At 33.9% G+C, this 21,594-nt stretch overlaps 1 protein-coding gene and 1 long non-coding RNA gene across 2 annotated transcripts in view; both read right to left on the bottom strand.

Moving 5' to 3' along the window:
- Positions 1 to 419: 419 nt before the first annotated feature.
- Positions 420 to 2,487, bottom strand: LOC119874470. Its single transcript, XR_005369086.1, has 3 exons — positions 2,436 to 2,487; positions 843 to 894; positions 420 to 597 (listed from the first exon to the last, which is right to left on the bottom strand). It is a non-coding gene; the product is annotated as an uncharacterized LOC119874470 (long non-coding RNA).
- Positions 2,488 to 12,245: 9,758 nt separating this feature from the next.
- DCK (deoxycytidine kinase) overlaps positions 12,246 to 21,594 on the bottom strand; it is a 31,160-nt gene continuing 21,811 nt past the window's right edge. Inside the window, exons 3-7 of the mRNA XM_038556287.1 lie at positions 20,863 to 21,056; positions 19,669 to 19,816; positions 17,967 to 18,082; positions 17,126 to 17,216; positions 12,246 to 14,516 (exon numbers count right to left, since the gene is read on the bottom strand). Coding sequence (XP_038412215.1) covers positions 14,490 to 14,516; positions 17,126 to 17,216; positions 17,967 to 18,082; positions 19,669 to 19,816; positions 20,863 to 21,056 — 576 coding nt within the window. The 3' untranslated portion in view covers positions 12,246 to 14,489. The remainder of the gene's footprint in view (positions 14,517 to 17,125; positions 17,217 to 17,966; positions 18,083 to 19,668; positions 19,817 to 20,862; positions 21,057 to 21,594) is intronic.

The raw sequence follows: 21,594 nt of genomic DNA, 5'->3' as shown, positions 1-21,594 counted from the left end.
AATAATTAAAATAACTTGCAATAGGACTAGCTTTAAATCAATTTTCTCATACGTTTTGTTAAAAATTGTGCATATATTAAAAATGCCAATATAACTATAATAGAAAACGAAGCACTTACTTAACCATTGTTAACTCATTTAATAAAATTATTCAGTTATAGGAAAATGATTATTTAACAATTAAAGAAAAGTTTAACAGTTAAAGGAAAGTTATTGTCAAAACAATAAAATAATCTAGGGAAAAGAAAAAACACATAGCATATGTAACCTGACTTTTATTAGAGCTTTGGTAACTTACTAAACCCAACAAAAAAAATGTTTCAAAACACTTCATAGAAACTATAGATACAATAGGTTAAATTTTATTATCTATAAAATACCAACATGTATGCTCATTTTAAAATGATCCATGGGTATAATATTACGTCTCTTTATCAGTGTAAATGGAAAATTAGCTATCTCTATTTACCTTCTATTTACTTAGCTTTCAAATTCATCTTAGTACATTAATCTTAAAGTCTGACATTTTGAAGATTGTTTCTGTGCTTCTTTCCTTGGCATTCATATGGTTTCCTTTTCTTTTCCAAAGATTTTATTCTAAAAAGCCATAAAAATGTGTGAGCAAATATGTATTTGTGCATGTGTATGCATGCCTGCACATGCACAGTATTTGCTTCTTTTTCTAAATTATTATTTCTCTTGATAATGAATATAAATCAAATCAGGACAGAAGGCTCATCCCTTCCTCACCCCCCATTAAGGCAAAAAGGTGAAAATACATCATGTCTTTTGTACTGAAAATGCCCATCTGACTAAATGAAAACACTTAGTGCTTTACTTACAGCCAATGTCCTTCAAATTGCTTGTGGTGATATGTTTTTTCAGCAATGACGTCTGGAAAATCAAAGAAATTCAGTTTTCCACCTTCTAAGCTTCTTATATCTCTGAATGATGCAGGCTCAAGAGTTGCCAAATGAGATGGGCAAAGGCTGCCAAATAGGGCTTCCTAGCCAATCTAAAAATAGCAGGTGGTGGTGGGCAGATATACCATTTCTCTCTTGCTCTTTTTCTTTTTTTTCCCTAAGAGCTAGGTACCATAAACATGGCTTATTCAATAATAAACAGTACAAAAATAATTATATTCTCTCTTGTCCTGAGATCTAAACATGTAGTCAGGAAAATTTGTACATTTTGCTAAGAAAGATGAGGAAGTCAGGGCAAAGCTATATTCTGTAATTCTCACAGGAAGGTTTCCATATTCAATTTCCATTTGTTCTGAAAGGAAATCTGACAATAACTTCTGGAATCAAGAATTGCCTTTGTCTTTTTTCTTTCTTGGAGCATCTTGAATAATAACTATTAACATTTGTATGTTTTATAATTTAAGAAGTCTTTTCACTGATTTTGTTTTTGGCCCATTACAACAAGCCTGTGCCTTGGGGAGGTTCTAGCATTACAATTTGAAAAATGAGAAAACTGAGGCTTACAGAAGTTGCAGCTTGCCCAAAGCCATCCCGATAAAAAAGAGGTAGATCTTCTATCTTTGGATTCTACTTTTGTCTCTTACACACACACAAGCACACCCCTCCCTAAAGATTCCAACATAATGGAATTTAACGTTTGAACTTTTGAAGTTTCACACATATATAAGCATGTACAAATGTACATATATCAATTATGGGAAAATGTTACAATTTCTTAGATTAGAGATCCTTTACAGATGTAAACATTTTACAAATATGAAAATACGAATTTACTAATTATACTAACTACAAAATTATAAATTTCTTTAAAGAAATTCATTTTTCAAAATTATTTTCACTATCAAAATTATATACATTTTTGTGTATGTGCTTGCTTCAGCAGCATATACAAAAAATTATAGGCATTTAAGTTATCATAGGCATTTAAGTTTTGTTTGTTTGAAAGTGGGAGCAAATAAACAGCTCAGAAGGAAACACTAATGTGAAAGTTGCTTATCTTTCAGTGGTAGGATTACAGATTTTTTTTATTATATTTTCTGTACATTCAAATTTCATATAAGCAAGAAATTATACTTATTGCATTTTCAAAAATAAGTTCGACATAAAAAATTTCTTACAATATACTTTTTTTTTTTTTTAATTTTATTTATTTATGATAGTCACAGAGAGAGAGAGAGAGAGGCAGAGACACAGGCAGAGGGAGAAGCAGGCTCCATGCACCGGGAGCCCGACGTGGGATTCGATCCCGGGTCTCCAGAATCGCGCCCTGGGCCAAAGGCAGGCGCCAAACCGCTGCGCCACCCAGGGATCCCTCTTACAATATACTTTAAAGGAAAAAGCAGGACACAAAATTGAATCAATAGTATCTCAATTTGATAAAAAATAAAAATGTTTGTAGATGCAAGTACCTAAAGCTGGAAGGTAACAGTTTGCTAGGACAGTGTTACTTACCTCTGAATGATGGGATCCAGGAGTTCTCTTATTTGAACATCTGTGCAATCTGCAAATTATTTTAATGAGCACATTGTACTTTTATAAAGAAAAGGAAAATTTTTAGGTTTATCATCATTTCCAACTGGAAATTAGGTGAAAGTAAAAAAAAAAAAATTAAATTATAAACCAATGGAAAGACATTAGTATACCCAAATTCTAATTCATAAAAGTTTTGGTTTTATGTCCATTAAGTTAGGTATAGGTATATCTCACTAAATATAAAAGATGTGTGTCAATAAATTTTGTTGATAATCACATACTAGTTTAAAAACCCCTAAATTTATCACTTTCAACATGGAATTCAGGATTTAGGGTTTGAATGTAAACAAAAGCCCTCCAAAGGTGACAAATATACACAGATGTACAAATTAGGTGTCTCGGGATCCCTGGGTGGCGCAGCGGTTTGGCGCCTGCCTTTGGCCCAGGGCGTGATCCTGGAGACCCGGGATCGAATCCCACGTCGGGCGCCCGGTGCATGGAGCCTGCTTCTCCCTCTGCCCGTGTCTCTGCCCCTCTCTCTCTCTCTCTCTCTGTGACTATCATAAATAAATAAAAATTTAAAAAAAATAAAAAAAACAAACAAATTAGGTCTCTCTCTATATATATATGTATATGTATATATGTATACATATATATACACATATGTGCACACACATGAGGATGTATACACAGCGGATGGGTGCAAGGGAGTGGGATTTCTAGTAGACTATATTTTTCTTTACGATTTTCTAGATGGCTTAATTTCCCATATTAAATACTGCTCTAGGACCCATGAAATTAGGAAGGTATTTTTCTCCTTTTCCTTGGTTACTTTGTTTGTAATAAAACTGCAGAACAGCAACAGACTAAAAGTTTGATTCACTTTCCTTTTGGTCCCTATTAAATAATATCAAGTATTACCCTGGTATTCAGTCCTGCTTCACCAAAGAAGGCATTCTTTAACTGTCTAAACAGTCCTGAGGTCCCAACCAGAAATGAAACCAATGCAGGATTTTTGCCTACAGCTTACAACCAAACCCTTGCAGGAGCATCTGGGTAACAATTTGGGTGCATGAGGAATTGAGCATTGTCCTTTTTATCACTAACCCAGGGCAGAAATATTAGACTCATAACATTAATCATAATATTCTTTTATTCAGGGGCACCTGAGTGGTTCAGTCGGTTGAGATAATGACTCTTAGTTTTGGCTCAGGTTGTGATCTCAGGTGTCATGGGATTGAGGCCTGTGATGATCTCCCCACTCAGCAGGGAGTGTGCTTCAGGATTCTCTCTCTCTCTCTCTCTGTCCCTCCACTCACGCTCACTCTCTCTAAAATAAATAAATCTTTAAAAAATATTAATATTCTTATTCAAATAAGAGAAGAGTAATAGACTTCAAACTTCTACAAAAATAAAAAGAACAAGGGCAATTTCTTTCTTTTCTTTTCTTTTCTTTTTTTTTAAGATTTTATTTATTTATTCATGAGAGACACACACACAGAGAGGCAGAGACACAGGCAGAGGGAGAAGCAGGCTCCATGCAGGCAGCCCAATGCAGGACTCGATCCTGGATCCAGGATCACGCCCAGAGCCGAAGGCAGATGTTCAACTGCTGAGCCACCCAGGCGTCCCACAAGGGCAATTTCTAAACAAATAGACTTTATAATAGATACTGAGAGTTCTGGGTTTGGTTTGGTTTTGTTTGCAACTTATGTTCTAGGAAAGAGCACAAAGAGCCTTCTGCACTTTGCTTGAAAACAATACTTAAAGCCATAGCCTATTAATCTCATCTACTTCCCAAGAGAAGGAAGGTCTCTTGGTGTTAGGGGAATATCAAGCATAAATTTCTCCTGAGAGTTTCCTATAACAAATATTTATTATTTTTTATAATCTGACTACAATAAAGCTAAGCTACTTCTACATTTTAAAATTAGAACTTTTATATTCACATGTGAAAAATTATAGTTTTCTAAACATTAATAAAGACACCAAAAATGTTTATATTCAGCATCACTCAAAAATTAAAATACAGAAATTAAAAATAAAGGAAATGCTAAGAACTTAGGTAGCAATCTAATCCCCTTGACATAGCTTCAAAGTTCCTCAAGGGAAAGAGTAATTCCTAACAATTTAAATGTTCCTTCATCAGACCCTGGTGTGTAGTAGGAAATTAATAAAATATTTTCAGATTGACTAATTTTCAATGAATTGCCTAATTTTTAGTTTTTATATCAAAGACATTCTCCCAAGAGTCTCAACCACCACTCCAATCCTACTCACCAGAGGCAACCACAAGGTTGGTGAATCTCTCTCTACAGAAGCATATACTATACACACATACCACATATATATGTATGTAAATACACATATAGACAGAGAGAGGTATATACTATCTATAGTAATGGATAGATATAGACTTATCTCTGTAACTACTTATCTATCCATCTATTGAGAGAGAGAGAGAGAAAGAAAGGGGATCATACTATAACTATTCCACTTTAAAAAAATACAGTGGATACACTCATTTGTTTCTAATAATTCCACAAAATTATTAAGTTTCCAGATGCTTTTAGCCACCAAGACATTGAGTGAAAACATTTACTGAGAATTGTTCTAAAATGTATAGATACTACACATTACACAACTTTATAGGTACATACTACTACTTATGTCCCTCTTATAGATAAGGAAATTAAAATATATTGCCTGCCTAAGGTTATAATGACTTGCCCAAAATTAGACAATAAGTGGCAGGGGCAGGATTAGAAGCCAGCAGTCTGTCTTAGGACCCTGTATTCTTTTTTTTTTTTAAAGATTTTATTTATTTATTCATAGAGATATTTATTCATAGAGACACAGAGAGAGAGAGAGAGGCAGAGACACAGGCAAAGGGAGAAGCAGGCTCCACGCAGGGAGCCCGACGCGGGACTCGATCCCAGGTCTCCAGGATCACACCTTGGGCTGCAGGCGGCGCTAAACCGCTGCGCCACTGGGGCTGCCCAGGACCCAGTATTCTTAACCAATATTGATACTGTGATGTTAAAAATATTATAAATAAATTCTTACTTAATAATGATTGTCGGTGCATACCAGATGCAAACATAACAGGACATGTTTTGGTGTTTAAAAAAAAAAAAAAAAAACTATTCCAGAACCTTCAATACTTACTAGTGCCTTCAAAGTCACCATCCCAAGAGGTTATATATTCAGTTTAGAGTCCGCCATTAGTCAATACATTTGATTTAGCAAAAACACATATAAATTTCATTCATATGTATTTCATAAACTTAACGAGAAAAGAGATCTGTCTTACCATCTTTCATGGCCCAAAGTGGCTTTTTTTGTTTTACTATACATTTTATTCACTAAACTGTCCCCAATGATTTATGGTCATAAACAAACACACATACACACTATATCCAGTCACACAAAAAAAGAACCCAAATCATATTTTATATGACTCAGATTCTAAACTCAGATCCAAGAGGGTTTTGAATAATGGCAGAATCTTTGAGATAAACATATAGTCTCTCAAAGTAACTATTCTGAAGAGGACAATATTCAATTGTCTAAGGTCAGTCTGTTAATTATTACTTAACAGATTTATTTCATTAACTAATCCAACAACCAGTTCTTGTCAACCATCAGCAAAATAATAACTTATGCCCATATTGGCTATTCTGTTCCCACATCAGATAGCTAGTATTCTAAGCACTTTATAACATAACAAAATAGCATTTCTATGCCAAGTGGAACATAAATTGTTTTGTAACATTAGCCAATTTCCTAATTTACTCTTTTAGCATAAAGTAATTCTACTCTAGCTGACCATAACAGCAAGGACAAAACTGCAATTTTAGGAGAGGCTTTACCTCTGAATGAACCATGTTAGTTTTAAACAAACGATGATGGTAAAAACAGTACATACACAGACATACTGATATATTCAATATCACCAAAGCACTAGTGTCACCACCACCATTTTGAAGTTATGCCAATTAACATTAAGTGGTGATATATCTCAGGGTGCCTGGGTGGGCTCAGTTGGTTAAGCACTCAACTCTTGATTTCAGCTCAGGTCATGATCTCAGGGTTGTGAGCTAGAGCCTGCATCGGGCTCTGCACTCAGCGGAGAGTCCGCTAGAGATTCTCTCCTCCTCTGTCCCTCCCCCCCTACATGAGTGCACCTGCTGTCTCCCTCTCTCTCTCTCAAATAAATAATCTTTTATTTTTTAAAGGTGATACATTTCAGAAGATGGATCAATCAAAGACCAGGTTTTGACTACTTCTGTTATCCAATCACTTTCTTGGTCTCGGTTTTGTTAAGCAAATCTTTTTTCCTAGAAAAATAATCATCTGAGTTCCATATAGTTCGAGAGAATAATAAAAATGAATGCATGCTTCTTTGTATACACAAGTGCTAAATAAATGGGAAACAATTTGGCAAGACAGCCCTTCACATAGTCTAATGAGTAAACATTAGAATATTAAATTCCCTATCAACCTGTTAAGCATAATTAACCAAGTACCATTCCATAAAAGAAACAACTGGTATTCCTCAATCGAATATTCAGAGAAGCAGAAGGGAGTTTTATGGTGGACTTTCTTATAGTAAAATAATTCTAACAGGACTTTTGTTTGCCTATATTTAGTCCAAAAGCACATTTCTTCCCCCTACATGTGAACACATAAAATATCACTCAATGAAATATTTATTAATCAATTAATGCTTTTGCCCTGGCAATACAAAAGACCTTTCATCAACTCCTATCTTTTTCCAATGACTCACCATCAAAATAATTTTGCTTGGATTATAGCCAGAGTAGAAGAATCAGGTATATAATGACCTCATGTGGCAAATGACTATAACTACTGATTTAACTATGAAGTAACCATGGGCTTTATTAACTACTTTTGTTATCAAATTTTTATTCTTAAATTTCTATTTGAAACAGGCATTAAATACTGCCCAGAATTAAGGAAGAAAAGAAAAATGACCTTAGATACAAAGAGCAAAGGTTAAAAAAAAAGAAGCAAAAATAGAGTCACTATTGACTAAATAAAATGACCCCACATGATAAAGTCAAATATTTGGATTCTTGTTTCAGCTTTGTTCATTTTTGTGGGATCTTGAGAAATTCTTTAGCCTCTCACATCTGTGAAATGGTGGTAAATTCTGTCTACTACAGACTTGTAAGGCTAGAAGATGGTATATGAAAGGATTTTATAATATCTTAGATGGTACTTTCACCTTACTTATGGTACTTACTATTCTATATATAAAGCATTTTTAAGCTCATGATAAAAACTAAACCAAGGGTTTTAGTTAGGGATCCCTAAGTGGCTCAGTAGTTTGGCGCCTGCCTTTGGCCCAGGGTGTGATCCTGGAGTCCCGGGATCGAGCCCCACATCAGGGTCCCTGCATGGAGCCTGCTTCTCTCTCTCTCTCTCTGTCTCTCATGAATAAATAAATAAAATCTTAAAAAAAAAAAAAAAACCATAAACCAAAAACCAAAGTACTATTACCTAGGTAGACTTCTAAGTGTCACCTTTTATCCTAGTGCAGTGGATACTAACTGGTATAGTATTTATCATATACTAGGCATAGAACTAAAATTAAGTAAATTCAAAGGATAGCCATATTGGTAATAAACTCCCTTGAGGATAGTCTTAATTCTTAAAAAACCACACTTCATTATTTATCAATTTAAAACCAGCCAAAGAACTTGGGTGTTAATTTTTTTGTGAAATCCCTGAACCAAATCTACATCTTCATTGATAGAATATATTCTGAGAACATCAATATCATATTAAGAATTTATAACTCAGGGCACCTGGGTGGCTCAGTTGGTTAAGCACCTGACTCTTCATCTCAGCTCAGGTCTTGATATCAGGGTCATGAGTTTGAAGCCCCATGCTGGGCTCCAATCCTGGATGTGGAGCCCACTTAAAAAAATAAAAAAGGAATTTATAAGTCAAGAAACATACAATTATAGAGCTGCAGCCTATAATAATCTAAATAATGCTGGGAGGAGACTAGGTAAAATTTATTCAAATTTATATTACATATACCTATCCCTCACTTACTGTCTTTATTCCTGAAAGCACTGTCACTAAGGAAAAGGTTTTTTGAAAACTTTTCCCATTAATTTTAATAGGACACATTATATTACATACCAAGATTACATTATATTACATACCATTATACAATATACCAAGATACGAAAAAAAAAATCAACTGAATAATAAGAACAAGTTTATAAGCAATAAACAATACAGACTTACATAAAATATATTGTTAAAAAAGGTTTATTGTACTTGCCAAAGTGGAAAACCTGATAGTGGGTAGTGGTTAGTGGAGGAAAGAAATAAAGGAATTATTCTTTGGAAGATAAATTCTGCTTTCTCCCCATCAATTTTCCACCGTTGGGGGACTAATAGTTATCTTGCATTCAAACTGCACTTAAAATTAACTTACAACACAACAGAAAAAAAAACTAAATTTAGGGAACTTCAAAACCGATGGAAATGCCATTGACACATAACAGAATAGAGTCCTAGAAGATGCATCCTCTACATTCTTCTCATTTGATATACCTATACAAAGCAAAATAACCTGATACATAATTCACATTTTTAAATGATAACCTCTGTATAGAAAATGTTAAGTATATTAGTATGTTTTTGTTTGAGATGGTAATGTTTAAATATTGATTTTTATTGCATTCTTGTTTAGTGTATTTTGGAAAAGAGAAAGTCTTTGTACCCAAGAGCAAAAAGGGTGATTGTCTGTAAGGTGATAGAACTTCCCAAGACATAGCAAAATGGTGTTAACTAAACAGTTCTTATGAGGGAAGACTGGAATTGACATTACTAATATCAGTACTAATATATTTCATAATTAGAGACAAGATTGCAAGAACTACAATGAATAAGGAAAAAAATTAATTGAACTAACTGAAGATGAGAAAAAATTTCATTGTACAAATAAATACTTAAATGAAAAAAAAAAACCTCATAAGGATAACTTCAAAAAGCCTCCAAAATATTATTAAACCTAAGTAGCTCAGGCCTCCAGGAAACACCAGATTATCCAACTTCAAGACTTAATATAAAGCTAATCAAGACAGTGTGGTATTGGCAAAAGAAGAGACAAGCAGATCAATCAAATGATCTTCAACAAAGGACTAAAGGCAATACAATGAAGCAAAGATTATCTTTGGTGCTGCAACAAGTAAGACATTCACATACCAAAAAACAAACAAACAAACAAACAAAAAAAAACCATAATCTAGACAATGACCCTACACACTTCACAAAAATTAACTCAAAATGGATCATAGACCTAAATGTAAAATGCATGGTTCTAAAACTCCTAGAAGATAACACAGGAGAAATCTTAGATGACCTTGGGTATGGCAATGACTTTTTAGAAACAACACAAGATATAGGACAAAAAATTAATTAAAAAAAAACAAAGTAAGATATAATCCATAAGAGAAATAATTAATAAACTAGACTTCCCTAAAATTGAGAATTTCTGCTTTGTAAAAAACAATGTCAAGAGAGTAAGATAGGGACGCCTGGGTGGCTCAGTGGTTGAGCGTCTGCCTTTGGCTCACGTCGTGATCCCAGGGTCTTGGGATCAAGTCCCACATCGGGCTCCCCACAGGGAGCCTGCTTCTCCCTCTGCCTGCGTCTCTGCTTCTCTCTGGGTCTCTCATGAATAAATAAATAAAATCTATTAAAAAAAAAGTAAGATAAACCATGGACTGGACTGGGAGAAAATACTTGCAAATGACACATGTGATAAAGGACTATAATCTAAAGTATATAAACAACTCTTAAAACTCAACCAGAAAACAAACTAATTTAAAAATGGGCAAAAGTCCTTAACAGATACTTCATCAAAGATACACAGATAGCAAATAAATGTTTGAAAAGATGATTGCTATTATGTCATCAGGAAACTATAATTTTTGTCTTTCATGTTTTATTTTTTTTATAAATTTATTTTTTATTGGTGTTCAATTTGCCAACATAGAGAATAACACCCAGTGCTCATCCCATCAAGTGCCCCCCTCAGTGCCTGTCACCCAGTCACCCCCACCCCCTGCCCACGGTCCCCTTCCACCACCCCTAGTTAGAGGAAACTATAAATTAAAATGAGATACAACCATATATCTATTAGAATGGCCAAAATCTAAACCACTGACAACACCAAGTACTGCCAAAGTTGCCAGGCAGTAGGAATTCACATTCATTACTGGTAGAATAGCAAAATGATACCACCATTTTGGGAGACCATTACAAAGTTTCTTAAAAACCTAAAACACTCTTACCATACAATCCAACAATTGTACTTCTTGGCATTCACCAAGTGACCTGAAAACTTATGTCCACACAAAAATCTACACACAGATGTTTGTAGCAGCTTTATTCATAAATGCCAAAACTTGGAAGCAAGCAAGACGTCCTTCAACAGGAAAGTAGATAACTATGATCCATGGAGACAATGGATTATTCAGTCCTAAAAAAAAAACCAAGCTATCAAGCCATGAAAAGAAGCCATGGAGGAAAAGAAATGCAAATTCTAGGTGAAAGCCTAACAGAAAAGGCTACATACTAAATGCTTCCAACCATATGACTTTCCGGAAAAAGCAAAACCATGAAGACAATAAAAATATTAGTGGTGGCTAGAGGTTGGATAGGGGTGATGAAGAGAACACAGAGGATTTTGGGGGCAGCAAAACTATTTTGTATTACAATTACAGTGGTGGATATACGTCATTATTCATTTGTCAAAACCCACAAATGCACAACACTGAATAAACCTTAATGTAAACTACATACTTTGAGTGATAATGTGTCAGTGTAGGTTCACTGATTAAAACACATGTACCGGGACGCCTGAATGGCTCAGTGATTGAGCATCTGCCTTTGGCTCAGGGTGTGATCCCAGGGTGCTGGGATCAAGTCCTGCATCGGGCTCTGCACAGGGAGTCTGCTTCTCTCTCTGCCTATGTCTCTGCCTCTCTCTCCATGGCTCTTATCAATAAATACATAAAATCTTTAAAAAATGAAATAAAACAAATGTATCACTCTGGTGGTAGATGTTGATAGTGGAAAAGGCCGTACAAATATGGGAGAAAAGAGTATGATGGGAACTCTACTTTCTACTTAATTTGCTATGAACCTAAAACTGCTCTAAAAAATAGTCTATTAAAAAAAGAGAGTGAGAGAGAGATAGGACGGATACAATCCAAATAAGGTCTGTAGTCTAGCATTTCTGGAGGTAATAACATTTACATTTTTCTATAAAAAATACTTTGGGACTTTTTCTCCTTTAAAATATGAGAGACCTGGGATCCCTGGGTGGCGCAGCGGTTTGGCGCCTGCCTTTGGCCCAGGGCGCGATCCTGGAGACCCGGGATCGAATCCCACATCAGGCTCCCGGTGCATGGAGCCTGCTTCTCCCTCTGCCTATGTCTCTGCCTCTCTCTCTCTCTCTCTCTGGGACTATCATAAATAAATAAAAATTTTTAAAAAAAATTAAAAAAATTAAAAAATTAAAAAAATAAAATATGAGAGACCTAATTTTTAGCAGGGTTCAGTATATAGTGTTCAGTTTCTGACATAAAAGATGAGACTACTCTGAATGAGGGAATGTCTTGCACAATTAAAATTACCTTATTAAAACAGCAAACAATAAAAATTAGTCCATACAGTCTGATGTAAGATGATCTAATATGGGAAATAGGATAAAAAAAGATAATGCAGACCACTAGGTTCAATACTCTTGTACCCACCAATGGTACAGCTTTTATTGTGAATCTTAACAAAAAAAATTTTAAAGGTTTTTTCAATTCTACAGATTTTAAAAAGGCATTAAATTAAACATTTCTAGAAGTCACTAAAAATCTCCAAATTATGTCTTCACTTAAAACAGAATCGATGTTATTTATTTAAACCATTGTCACTGTTTTATATTCATATTTTTTTCAAAAGTAGGATAAATTTTAATTTTAAAAAGATATAATCATTTCAATGAGTATAGCTCCATCACAGTTCATGAGATTTACACTTATTTACTAAACTAATATTTAGTAAACAAATTCATTTGTATCAAATACAGACAAAAAAAAAACCCCATACAATATCATGAAATGGTTTCAATATTCATGGTGAGTATAGGACTTGAGACAAAGTCTCAAGATCAGTGCATCTACAATGTTTAACCTACAAAATTATCATCTTTAATTATCAAAAACACAAAACAAAAAATTACATTTTAAAAAGGAAAATGATAGTTTCAAAGTCAAAGTGACTCTTCTCATTTCAAAAACAGAATTTTTCTAAAACATCAAGTAGAAAGGTTACATAGAAAAACACTGCACACCTTAACTAAGCAAACTTGAGAAAAACCTTTATCTACAGACCTAAAATGAATCCATGCAGTTTTAAAAATTACAACTATTCTACCCCCTTGTATTCTTTATTATTACATATGTTTCCTAATATATATTTAACAAAAATGATAATACTTTCAAGATACAGAACATATAAAAGAGGAAAAAACTGAAGGTATAACCCCTACAGAGAAGCAAAGCAAACTGTGAAGTGAAAAGTGATCATGTTCTCAAAAGTAGAAACGTGTGACTTTCATTTAAGCTTTAAAACAGCAGGCTGTCAGGGTGCCTGGCTGGCTCAGTCAGAAGAGTGTGCAACTCATGATTTTGGTATTATGAGTTGGAGACCCACGTTGGGTATAGAAATTACGAAAAAATAAATAAAAACAAAAACAAAAAATAATAATAAAGTAGCAGGCTGCCTAATTAATCCAGACAGTAAGGAAAGCAGGTAGGGAAGGAAGTTAGAGCTAGGATAAAAGAGATGATGCATCTAAGAAGATAATCTACCTTGTCTTCAGTTTCTCTTTTGACCTCTTAAGTAAGTATAAAGGTAAAGATGAGAAACTACTCACTCCCAGTAGAGTCGACAAAAAATAAAATGGAAAAACTTATCCCTTGCTATGTTCCACTAAATTTTTACCAATAAAAATGGAAAGAAACTTAGGGAAAACCATACTTTCACCTCAAACAAATTATAGGCAATCATATTTTAAACCAATCTTTTAACTATAAGTTTAATATACACTCTAAGAGAATGGTCTGAGAAAAAAATAGGCAGCTATTTTAAGCTCCATATAAATTGAATCTTTACACTTATCTTTTAAATACAGAAACATGTTATCATTTCCTCTCTAATCTTCTAAAATCCCATGCAAAAAGACAAGTCTCACCCATACCACAAATGTAAAAACAAAAGCAGAATAAAGATTAATTACTTATACGATAGGTTATGCCATTACAAAATGGGAACAAAGTCTGACCTGCTCCTTTATTAATGAATTATAGATACATTCATAAATATCAATGAAGTGATTAAATACTAAACTGATCTTATCTTCCACATAAATTAAGATGGAAGGAGAGACGCTTGATCAAAAGTATTTAAAATAAAACTTCATAATCCTTTTTTTGGGATTTCTTAAATTCCACTTTCCAACTTGTAATCGGTGCATTAATTTATACAGCACACACTAACACTTACTATGTAACATTAAAGTTCCCACTTAAGAAACTGTTCACCAGTGAAATAAGAAGCACCAGGGGGAAGAAAAAAAAAGCCAACCTGCCTAGGAAAGTAATAGAAGGGAAAGACAGGAGGAGGCCGGGTCCTTTCATGATGTAGTTCAGCCAGTACTTACTCTGGAACCATCTACCTCCAGACTTCTTGTTGTGAGAGATAATTCGATGTCTTTATTTTTAAAAAGCCAAAAAGAAATGAAATTGCTCATAAACTTTTATACAGAATTCATCAAAACAATTTTTTTCTTGGAACAAAAATGACAAAAAAAAAAAAATGGTAAAAAACCTGAGTTTTCTAGAGACTTGTATGAATATCGAGCTATGAAGATACACAAAGCTGAAGTATCTAGAATCACTTGGCTGCCTTTAGTCTTCAGCAAAATCACAAAGTGCTCAAAAATTCTTTGACCTGAGGGGAGGAAATAAATATTAATATAATTCTTGAATAATTTGAAATGTCTAATATCCATCTCTATTTAATAGTATATAACAGCTGAAGACCTCAATTGTACTAAGTAACTCCATCACAAAGCCACAGTATTTATTTTCAAAAGATATATTAATATCATAGTAGTAAAAGATAAATGACCTAAAATGTCATTACAGGAGTTATTAAGTTTTCATCTAAGATTCATACAGTTCTATAACAGCCATAACACAAATTTCATAATTTCTTTATAATAACATAGACCACTGACATGCAGCTTTAGCACCAAAAGTATTAGAAATTGTGATGGTTTAAACAACTCTGAAAGGTCCAGACATGTAAAATTTATAATATTTCTGAAGCACAAATATGAGTCATGTATACATATCTGTAATGTTAATATGCAAGGAAAGGTCATATAAGTTGTGAATGAACCTAATCAACTAAACAACATCACAATGCAAAAAGATTCTATTCTCTATAAATTCTAGATAACACATAATTCTTCTGAAGAAAGGAAGATTGTTGCCTTGAAATAATATCTTAAAAATACTTATAGTAAAAAAAAATACTTATAGTAATAATGTTACATAGTAACAGTAACTGCACTTACAGTAGTAAGCAATGCATAATATATAGAAGTGTCAAATCAATATGTTGTACACCTGAAACTATATATCGCATTGTATGTCAGTTACATATATCAATAAGAAAACAAGAAAGCCCACTACTAGTATTAATTAAAGGTAAACAATAACATTTATATACGATTCTTAGTCAAAACACAGAAGTATTAGATAAAGTTAAAAAGTGGTTTTACAGATTCACTCGGTTAAAATATTGGTTGGCTGTTAGTATTACAATGGCTGATTTAATTGTATTTCATTTAATTTCATAGTATCATAAATGAATCATATCCTATATATTTTATAAAATATTTTAAAGATTTTATTCATTTGAGAGTGGGTGAAAGCATGAGCAGGGGCAAGGGCAGAATGAGAGGGAGAAGCTAACTAACCATAAGAGATTCTTAATCATAGAAAACAAACTGAAGGTTACTGGATGGGAGGGGGTGTGGAGGAGGGGGTAACTGGGTGATGGACATTAAGGAAGACACATGATGTAATGAGCACTGGGTGTTATATAAGACTGATGAATCACTGACCTCTACCTCTGAAACCAATAATACATTATATGTTAATTAATTTATTTTATTTTTTTAAAGATTTTATTTATTCATGAGAGACACAGAGAGAGAAGCAGATACACAGAGGGAGAAGCAGGCTCCTTGTAGGGAGCCTGATGCAGGAGTACTCAATCCCAGAACCCTGGGATCAAGACCTGAAGCAAAGGCAGACACTCAACCACTGAGCCATCCAGGTGCCCCAATTAACTGAATTTAAATAAAATTTTTAAAATATTTATTTATTTGAGAGAGAGAGAGCAAGTGAGCATGAGCAGGGGGAGGGGCAGAAAAAGAGGGAGAAGAAGACTCTCCACTGAGCAGGGAGCCCCATGGTGGGGCTCAATGTTGGGCTTAACCTGAGACTTGATCCCAGGATACCAGGATCATGACTGGAGCTGAAGGCAGACGGTTAATTGACTAAGCCACCCAGGTATCCATATATATCCTATATTTTTAACATCATTATGATACAAAGAGGTCATCTGAATTTTCCAGATATGCTTTACTTTACATATATCATGGGAAAAACAACTATATGAGTAGTTAATAATAAGTGTTGAGATTTTCAAAGTTTTTGAGATATATCATTTATGAACGTCAGCTTCCTATTATAGTAAATAACAGATATTTTGTGAAGGAGAAAAAAATTAAATTTCTCTCAAAACTAAACAAACCAAAAAAAAATGTGGCTTCATCTTTAGATCTTGGATCATCACTAAGTTAATTAACATGGACAGTAGGATATTTATTATACAATTCCCGTTACTATTCTCTCTCAAGTGTACATCAATAGGTTTACTACAGTCCCTTTATCAGTACAGGCACCACTCATTAACAGAATATAGTCAGCTCCCAAATATGTAGAGGACAGATTAAGTCTGATTAAGACAATGACTCAATGATCAGGCAATGCCAATTTATCATTGACAAGGTCCCACAGAAAGTCAAAACTAAAAATCCTTTAATTTCAAGACTTAAATATAAAAATGAATGAAATCTTTATCCTACAACTTCAAGTATCTTTCATACTGAATTAAGTTAAAAAAGATAAATTTAATTTCACAAGTAGTTCATTATTCAAGTACCTAAAGATTGATGATATAGAGAAGAGGGGAAGAAGACGAAACAGCAGAAGAGAGGAGGGGAGCAAGAACTTTTGTTAATGTGATCATCCCTGTATTACAGATAAAGGGACAGAAGGATCAAAGAACCTCCTCATTTTAGCGAAGGCCACAGAGCTAGAATCTCAAGTTAGGATTAGAATCTAAAGTCTAAATCCCTCTAAAGCTCTTAATGGTCTCAGTATAATTTTGTTTTCTTTCCTGTTAGAAAATTGTTTTCCCACAAGTTACAACACTTTTCTAGACAAAACAAATGTTAGTGTATAGTCTTTGTATAAATATACCTTTTCAATAAGACCATCGTGTTTGTCTTTAAAGTCTTCATTGATATCCAGAGTTAAGATAGGGATTTCTTGTAGAAAATCAAAGTTGGTTCTGTTTTAAAAAGAAAGAGGTGAACAGAATCTTAAAAAGCAATAAAGAAAAAAAAAAACACTAAAAACTTATTCTTATACCATCTCTGGAATATCAAAATGTTGTCAATCATTTTATATTAAATTTATTCTGCAAGTACTTTATCTGAAAGCCCCTTCTTCCTTCCCTAGATTTACTACTATATACTAATAATATCTAAAAATCTCAATGTAAAATATATAAAGCTAGGCATTATGACATATAATCCTCAAAAACCAAAATCTTAACATAAAATAAGGAATGTCTGCATTTGAAGATGAGAAAACTTAAAGCTCAGGGAAGACACTCTGAGGCTCAGAGGATGCCTAACAAGTCAGTCTGGATTTGACCCAAGATCCAATGACAACAAAGTCCATGCTCTTAACAACTGTGTTATACAACCTCCCAAGCCTTGATCTAAAAAATAAATTTGAAGGATCTTATCTTAAATTCTCTCTGAAAGAGAGTACCTAAGTAACATACACAGGTATATTTCCTACTCCATCACTTAATTATATGCTATCAATACCACTGGGGAAGATTAGCCATAAAAATTTTAAGGAAATAGGATCTCATTACAATAAAAAGAATCACAATTGACACCTAATTCTGGTAGATCTTACAATACTAGTTTAAAATAAAAATGGTTGAAAATGAAAATCTGTACACGTTTTAGATTAAATTTTTATTTTAAAGGTCTTTAAATAGTAAATAAGAATAAGGAAGTCTTACTTCAGTGTTCTATGAAGTAGCCAGCTCTCATGCTTATAGTGAAGCTTCTCTAAATATTCAAGAGGAATGCCTTGTTCTTCATTTCTTCCCCGTAAATATATTCTATTCAAGCATTTCTAAAAGCAAACAATAAGAAAGAGGTTAGGGGCAAGGAATAATTATTCTTGTCTGTTACCATTAAATTTTTCTTCTCTTGTGTCTCTTGAGTTACGCTAGCCAAAATCGCCATTTATTCCTTCCAAAAAGTTGAAATAGTTCATTTTTCCCTTCATGTGCTTTTCAATCATTTGATGACTCTAAACCAAATAGTACTTTTAGAGTAAGTCTATAAACTTATGGGATCCATACTTGAAAAATATTGTACAAAATAAGCTTGGTAAAATGTAAATGCTTCAAAATGTATTATAAATCCTCTTTTCAAATACTTACATGATCCTACAATCAAGATATTATAAATAATACTGATGAAATGAAAGTTAGACTTGTGTTAGACTTTAAGATACTGACTATACTTTCTAACAAAATGAAATTATTAGTATTCTTTATGTGCTATATTGACATTTACTATTTTTGTAATTTTTTTAAAGATTTTATTTATTTATGAGAAAAAGAGAGAGACAGAGACATAGGAAGAGGGAGAAGCAGGCTCCCTGCAAGGAGCCCAACATGGGACTCAATCCCAGATCCCAGGATCATGCCCTGAGCCGAAGGCAGACACTTAGCCACTGAGCCACCCAGGCGTCCCTATTTTCGTAATTAAAATAAAAAAAAATTATTCTCAAAAACAAAAGTGAATTTCAAAATAGATGTTAAATTCAAGCTTCCTTTATATTAAAAAGAACAAAGTCATCACTTGGAATCAGAAACCTGGTTTCTTTAAAAATTCAGCTTCAATAATAACATAATATTCTCTCAGGCTAGAAATCATGACATTTATATTCATCAGAGCCTTCTTTGTGTCTTAGGGAAGACAGGAATAAAAAACAGAAAAACTGGAATGTAAGCACCAAATCTAGAATTTAATAAATATAAGCTCTTATTTAGGTTAGCTTTATGAAAGTCATCCACTTGGTCTTCCTGGATTCATTACATAACTTCATATATAAGTAAGAACAGTTATTTTACAACCGATCATGAAAGGCACATTTCTAAGTAAGCTCCCTTAACTGAAGATGGAAAGAGCCCTCTAAGTCTCTTCTCAACTAAAGCTGCTATCCAGTCCAAGCCATGAACAGACATAAAAGATTTCTTGAAACAGACCTCCATCAACTTTGCAATTCATTCACAAATATTTGCTGAGCTCCTACTATATATCTAGGTCCTGTTCTAGGCAATGGAAATCCAACAGTAATTAAAATACCCTGTCTCACACCAAGATGCCTATACTCTAGCAGTCACTCAAGCAAAATTTCAATCTAGCTGTAACAGGTAAGAGACTTTGCAAAAGTTAGGAAGAAATAATGAAGAACAAAACTGAGAAGTACAAAGAAAGACCTAAAAAGAGCAACTTGCCAAATCTGGGTTTCTACTTTGCTGACAAAGAGAATGCTTCTATCTACACAGATATGAGTTTCTAATTTGGATGTGAGAGGTAGAGAGTAAGGGAGTGGAGTTCAACTAAACTGCCTTCACTGCGTGCCACCAAAAGGATTTCTAAATATTAAATTGTCAATGGAGCAAGCAAATTTTTATTGAGTCTCACCTCTGGAGTGGCTCGAAGATAAATGATTCCATCCAGTTCCAGGCTTTGGCCAAATTGGTGATTCATCCAGTCATGCCAGTCTTGATAAATTGTCCACTCTGTTTCATTCATGCACTCAGATTCATACAGATTAGCTGCAAAGACATACCTGAAAGAGAGTCTATATCAACACATAATTCCTTTCCAAAAAACACAAAGAAACAGAAAAGAGAAAGTAAATCTACTAAATGGACATGGAACATTCTCCCAAGATCCATGGCAGATAATGCCTTAGACAGCAGAAAAAAAATCAACAGAATATCTCCAACTATAGGAAATATGTTCTTTGCCAGCAGTTCTCAAAAATGTAGTTTAAGGACCCCTGGTAGTCCCCAAGATCTTCTCAAGGGTTCCATGAGAGGCCAGATTACTGTATATACTATACTTCAACCAAAAGAACATGGCACACAGATGAATATAGAAGCATAAATGAGAACCCAGCTCTCTCCTATTAAGTCAGACATTAAAGAGATTTGCAAAAATATAAAATGATCCTCCTCACGAATTCTTTTGTTTTGAAAAATATAACTTTACAAGTATGTTATTTATGCTAATATGTAATAGGTTTATTATTACTAATTTTAAATAAATTAGTAAATGTTCTTTATATTTCTCAATCTTAATTTTTAATAACATAAATATCAATAAGACACAAAGCTCTTGGGCTCTTCAATAATTATTAAAATGAAAAGGGATCCTGAGACCAAAGTTTGAGAACATTTGTTCTGAGCCAACTCTAGCTTAAAAGAATCTTTGCATAAGCAGGGTAACTCTAAGGATCAAAAATCCCCCCCCTTAGAGATTTTTGATCTTGCTGAAGATGCAAGTCCAGAGTACAGATCCAGATTTAACCAAAGGAGATGAGGATTTTAAGAAGGGTAGAAGAAAAAAATACTTCTCTGCAAATCTGAATGAGATGGCTATCATATTCCTTAAAGTTTCCACGGAAGCTAGCAACTTTAATTAACACTAGGGCTTCCCTATAATTAATAATGGCATTAGCCATTATTACTAAACTGCTAAAGGTAATGTTGCATTTCAAATCCTCAAAACAGCCTTGTTTTGATTACCAGGAAACAGAAAAAAAAAAAAAAAAAGCTCCAGTTCCAAGCCATGATTCCAAAATGACAAGTGCAACTCATTTATTATATATACCTGTCACTATATATAGATCGTTCAAAAAATAATACAGGTTTCTCTGCATCTTTGAGCTTGCCATCAAGACAGGCAAGCTGGGCTCTTATTCGACTGAGGCACGCATATGACTGGAAGGTAAAAGACCACCGTTCAGGCTTCTCATACATCATCTGAAGAACATTCCCACCACTTTTCTGAGATGTTGTCAGTTCCTATTTTGAATTTGAAAAAAGAAACAAAAGGCAAAATTAATGATCAATAGTTATTTAAATTTTTTAAAAAGCCCAAAAGAGAAGTTAGATAAATAAATGCATCACAATTAGCAAAACCAACATGATTAAGTCCTCTTCCTCCTGCTCTTTCCCATGGTATTCTTCAGGATGCCTGAGGTCTAGAAGAACTTGAAAGGCCAGCTTAACCATCAGTTCCTTAGAGCTTTTCCACAAGAAGTCACAAACAAAAGCCTATGGCAGAAAATACTTGTTTGGCCCTTTTAAAAACTGGAATTAGTTGTCAAAATTTAAAAGCTAAATAATTTCACATAATACACCTAGATTTATATCTTCTTTTAAAAAATGCAAAAACCGGGGGATCCCTGGGTGGCGCAGCGGTTTGGCGCCTGCCTTTGGCCCAGGGCGCGATCCTGGAGACCCGGGATCGAATCCCACATCGGGCTCCCGGTGCATGGAGCCTGCTTCTCCCTCTGCCTGTGTCTCTGCCTCTCTCTCTCTCTCTGTAACTATCATAAAT

This window comes from Canis lupus, chromosome 13 (assembly GCF_011100685.1).
Source record: "Canis lupus familiaris isolate Mischka breed German Shepherd chromosome 13, alternate assembly UU_Cfam_GSD_1.0, whole genome shotgun sequence".
NCBI lineage: Eukaryota > Metazoa > Chordata > Mammalia > Carnivora > Canidae > Canis > Canis lupus.
The sequence above is the reverse complement of the archived record's forward strand: the minus strand, read 5'-3'. Positions and strand labels throughout refer to the sequence as shown.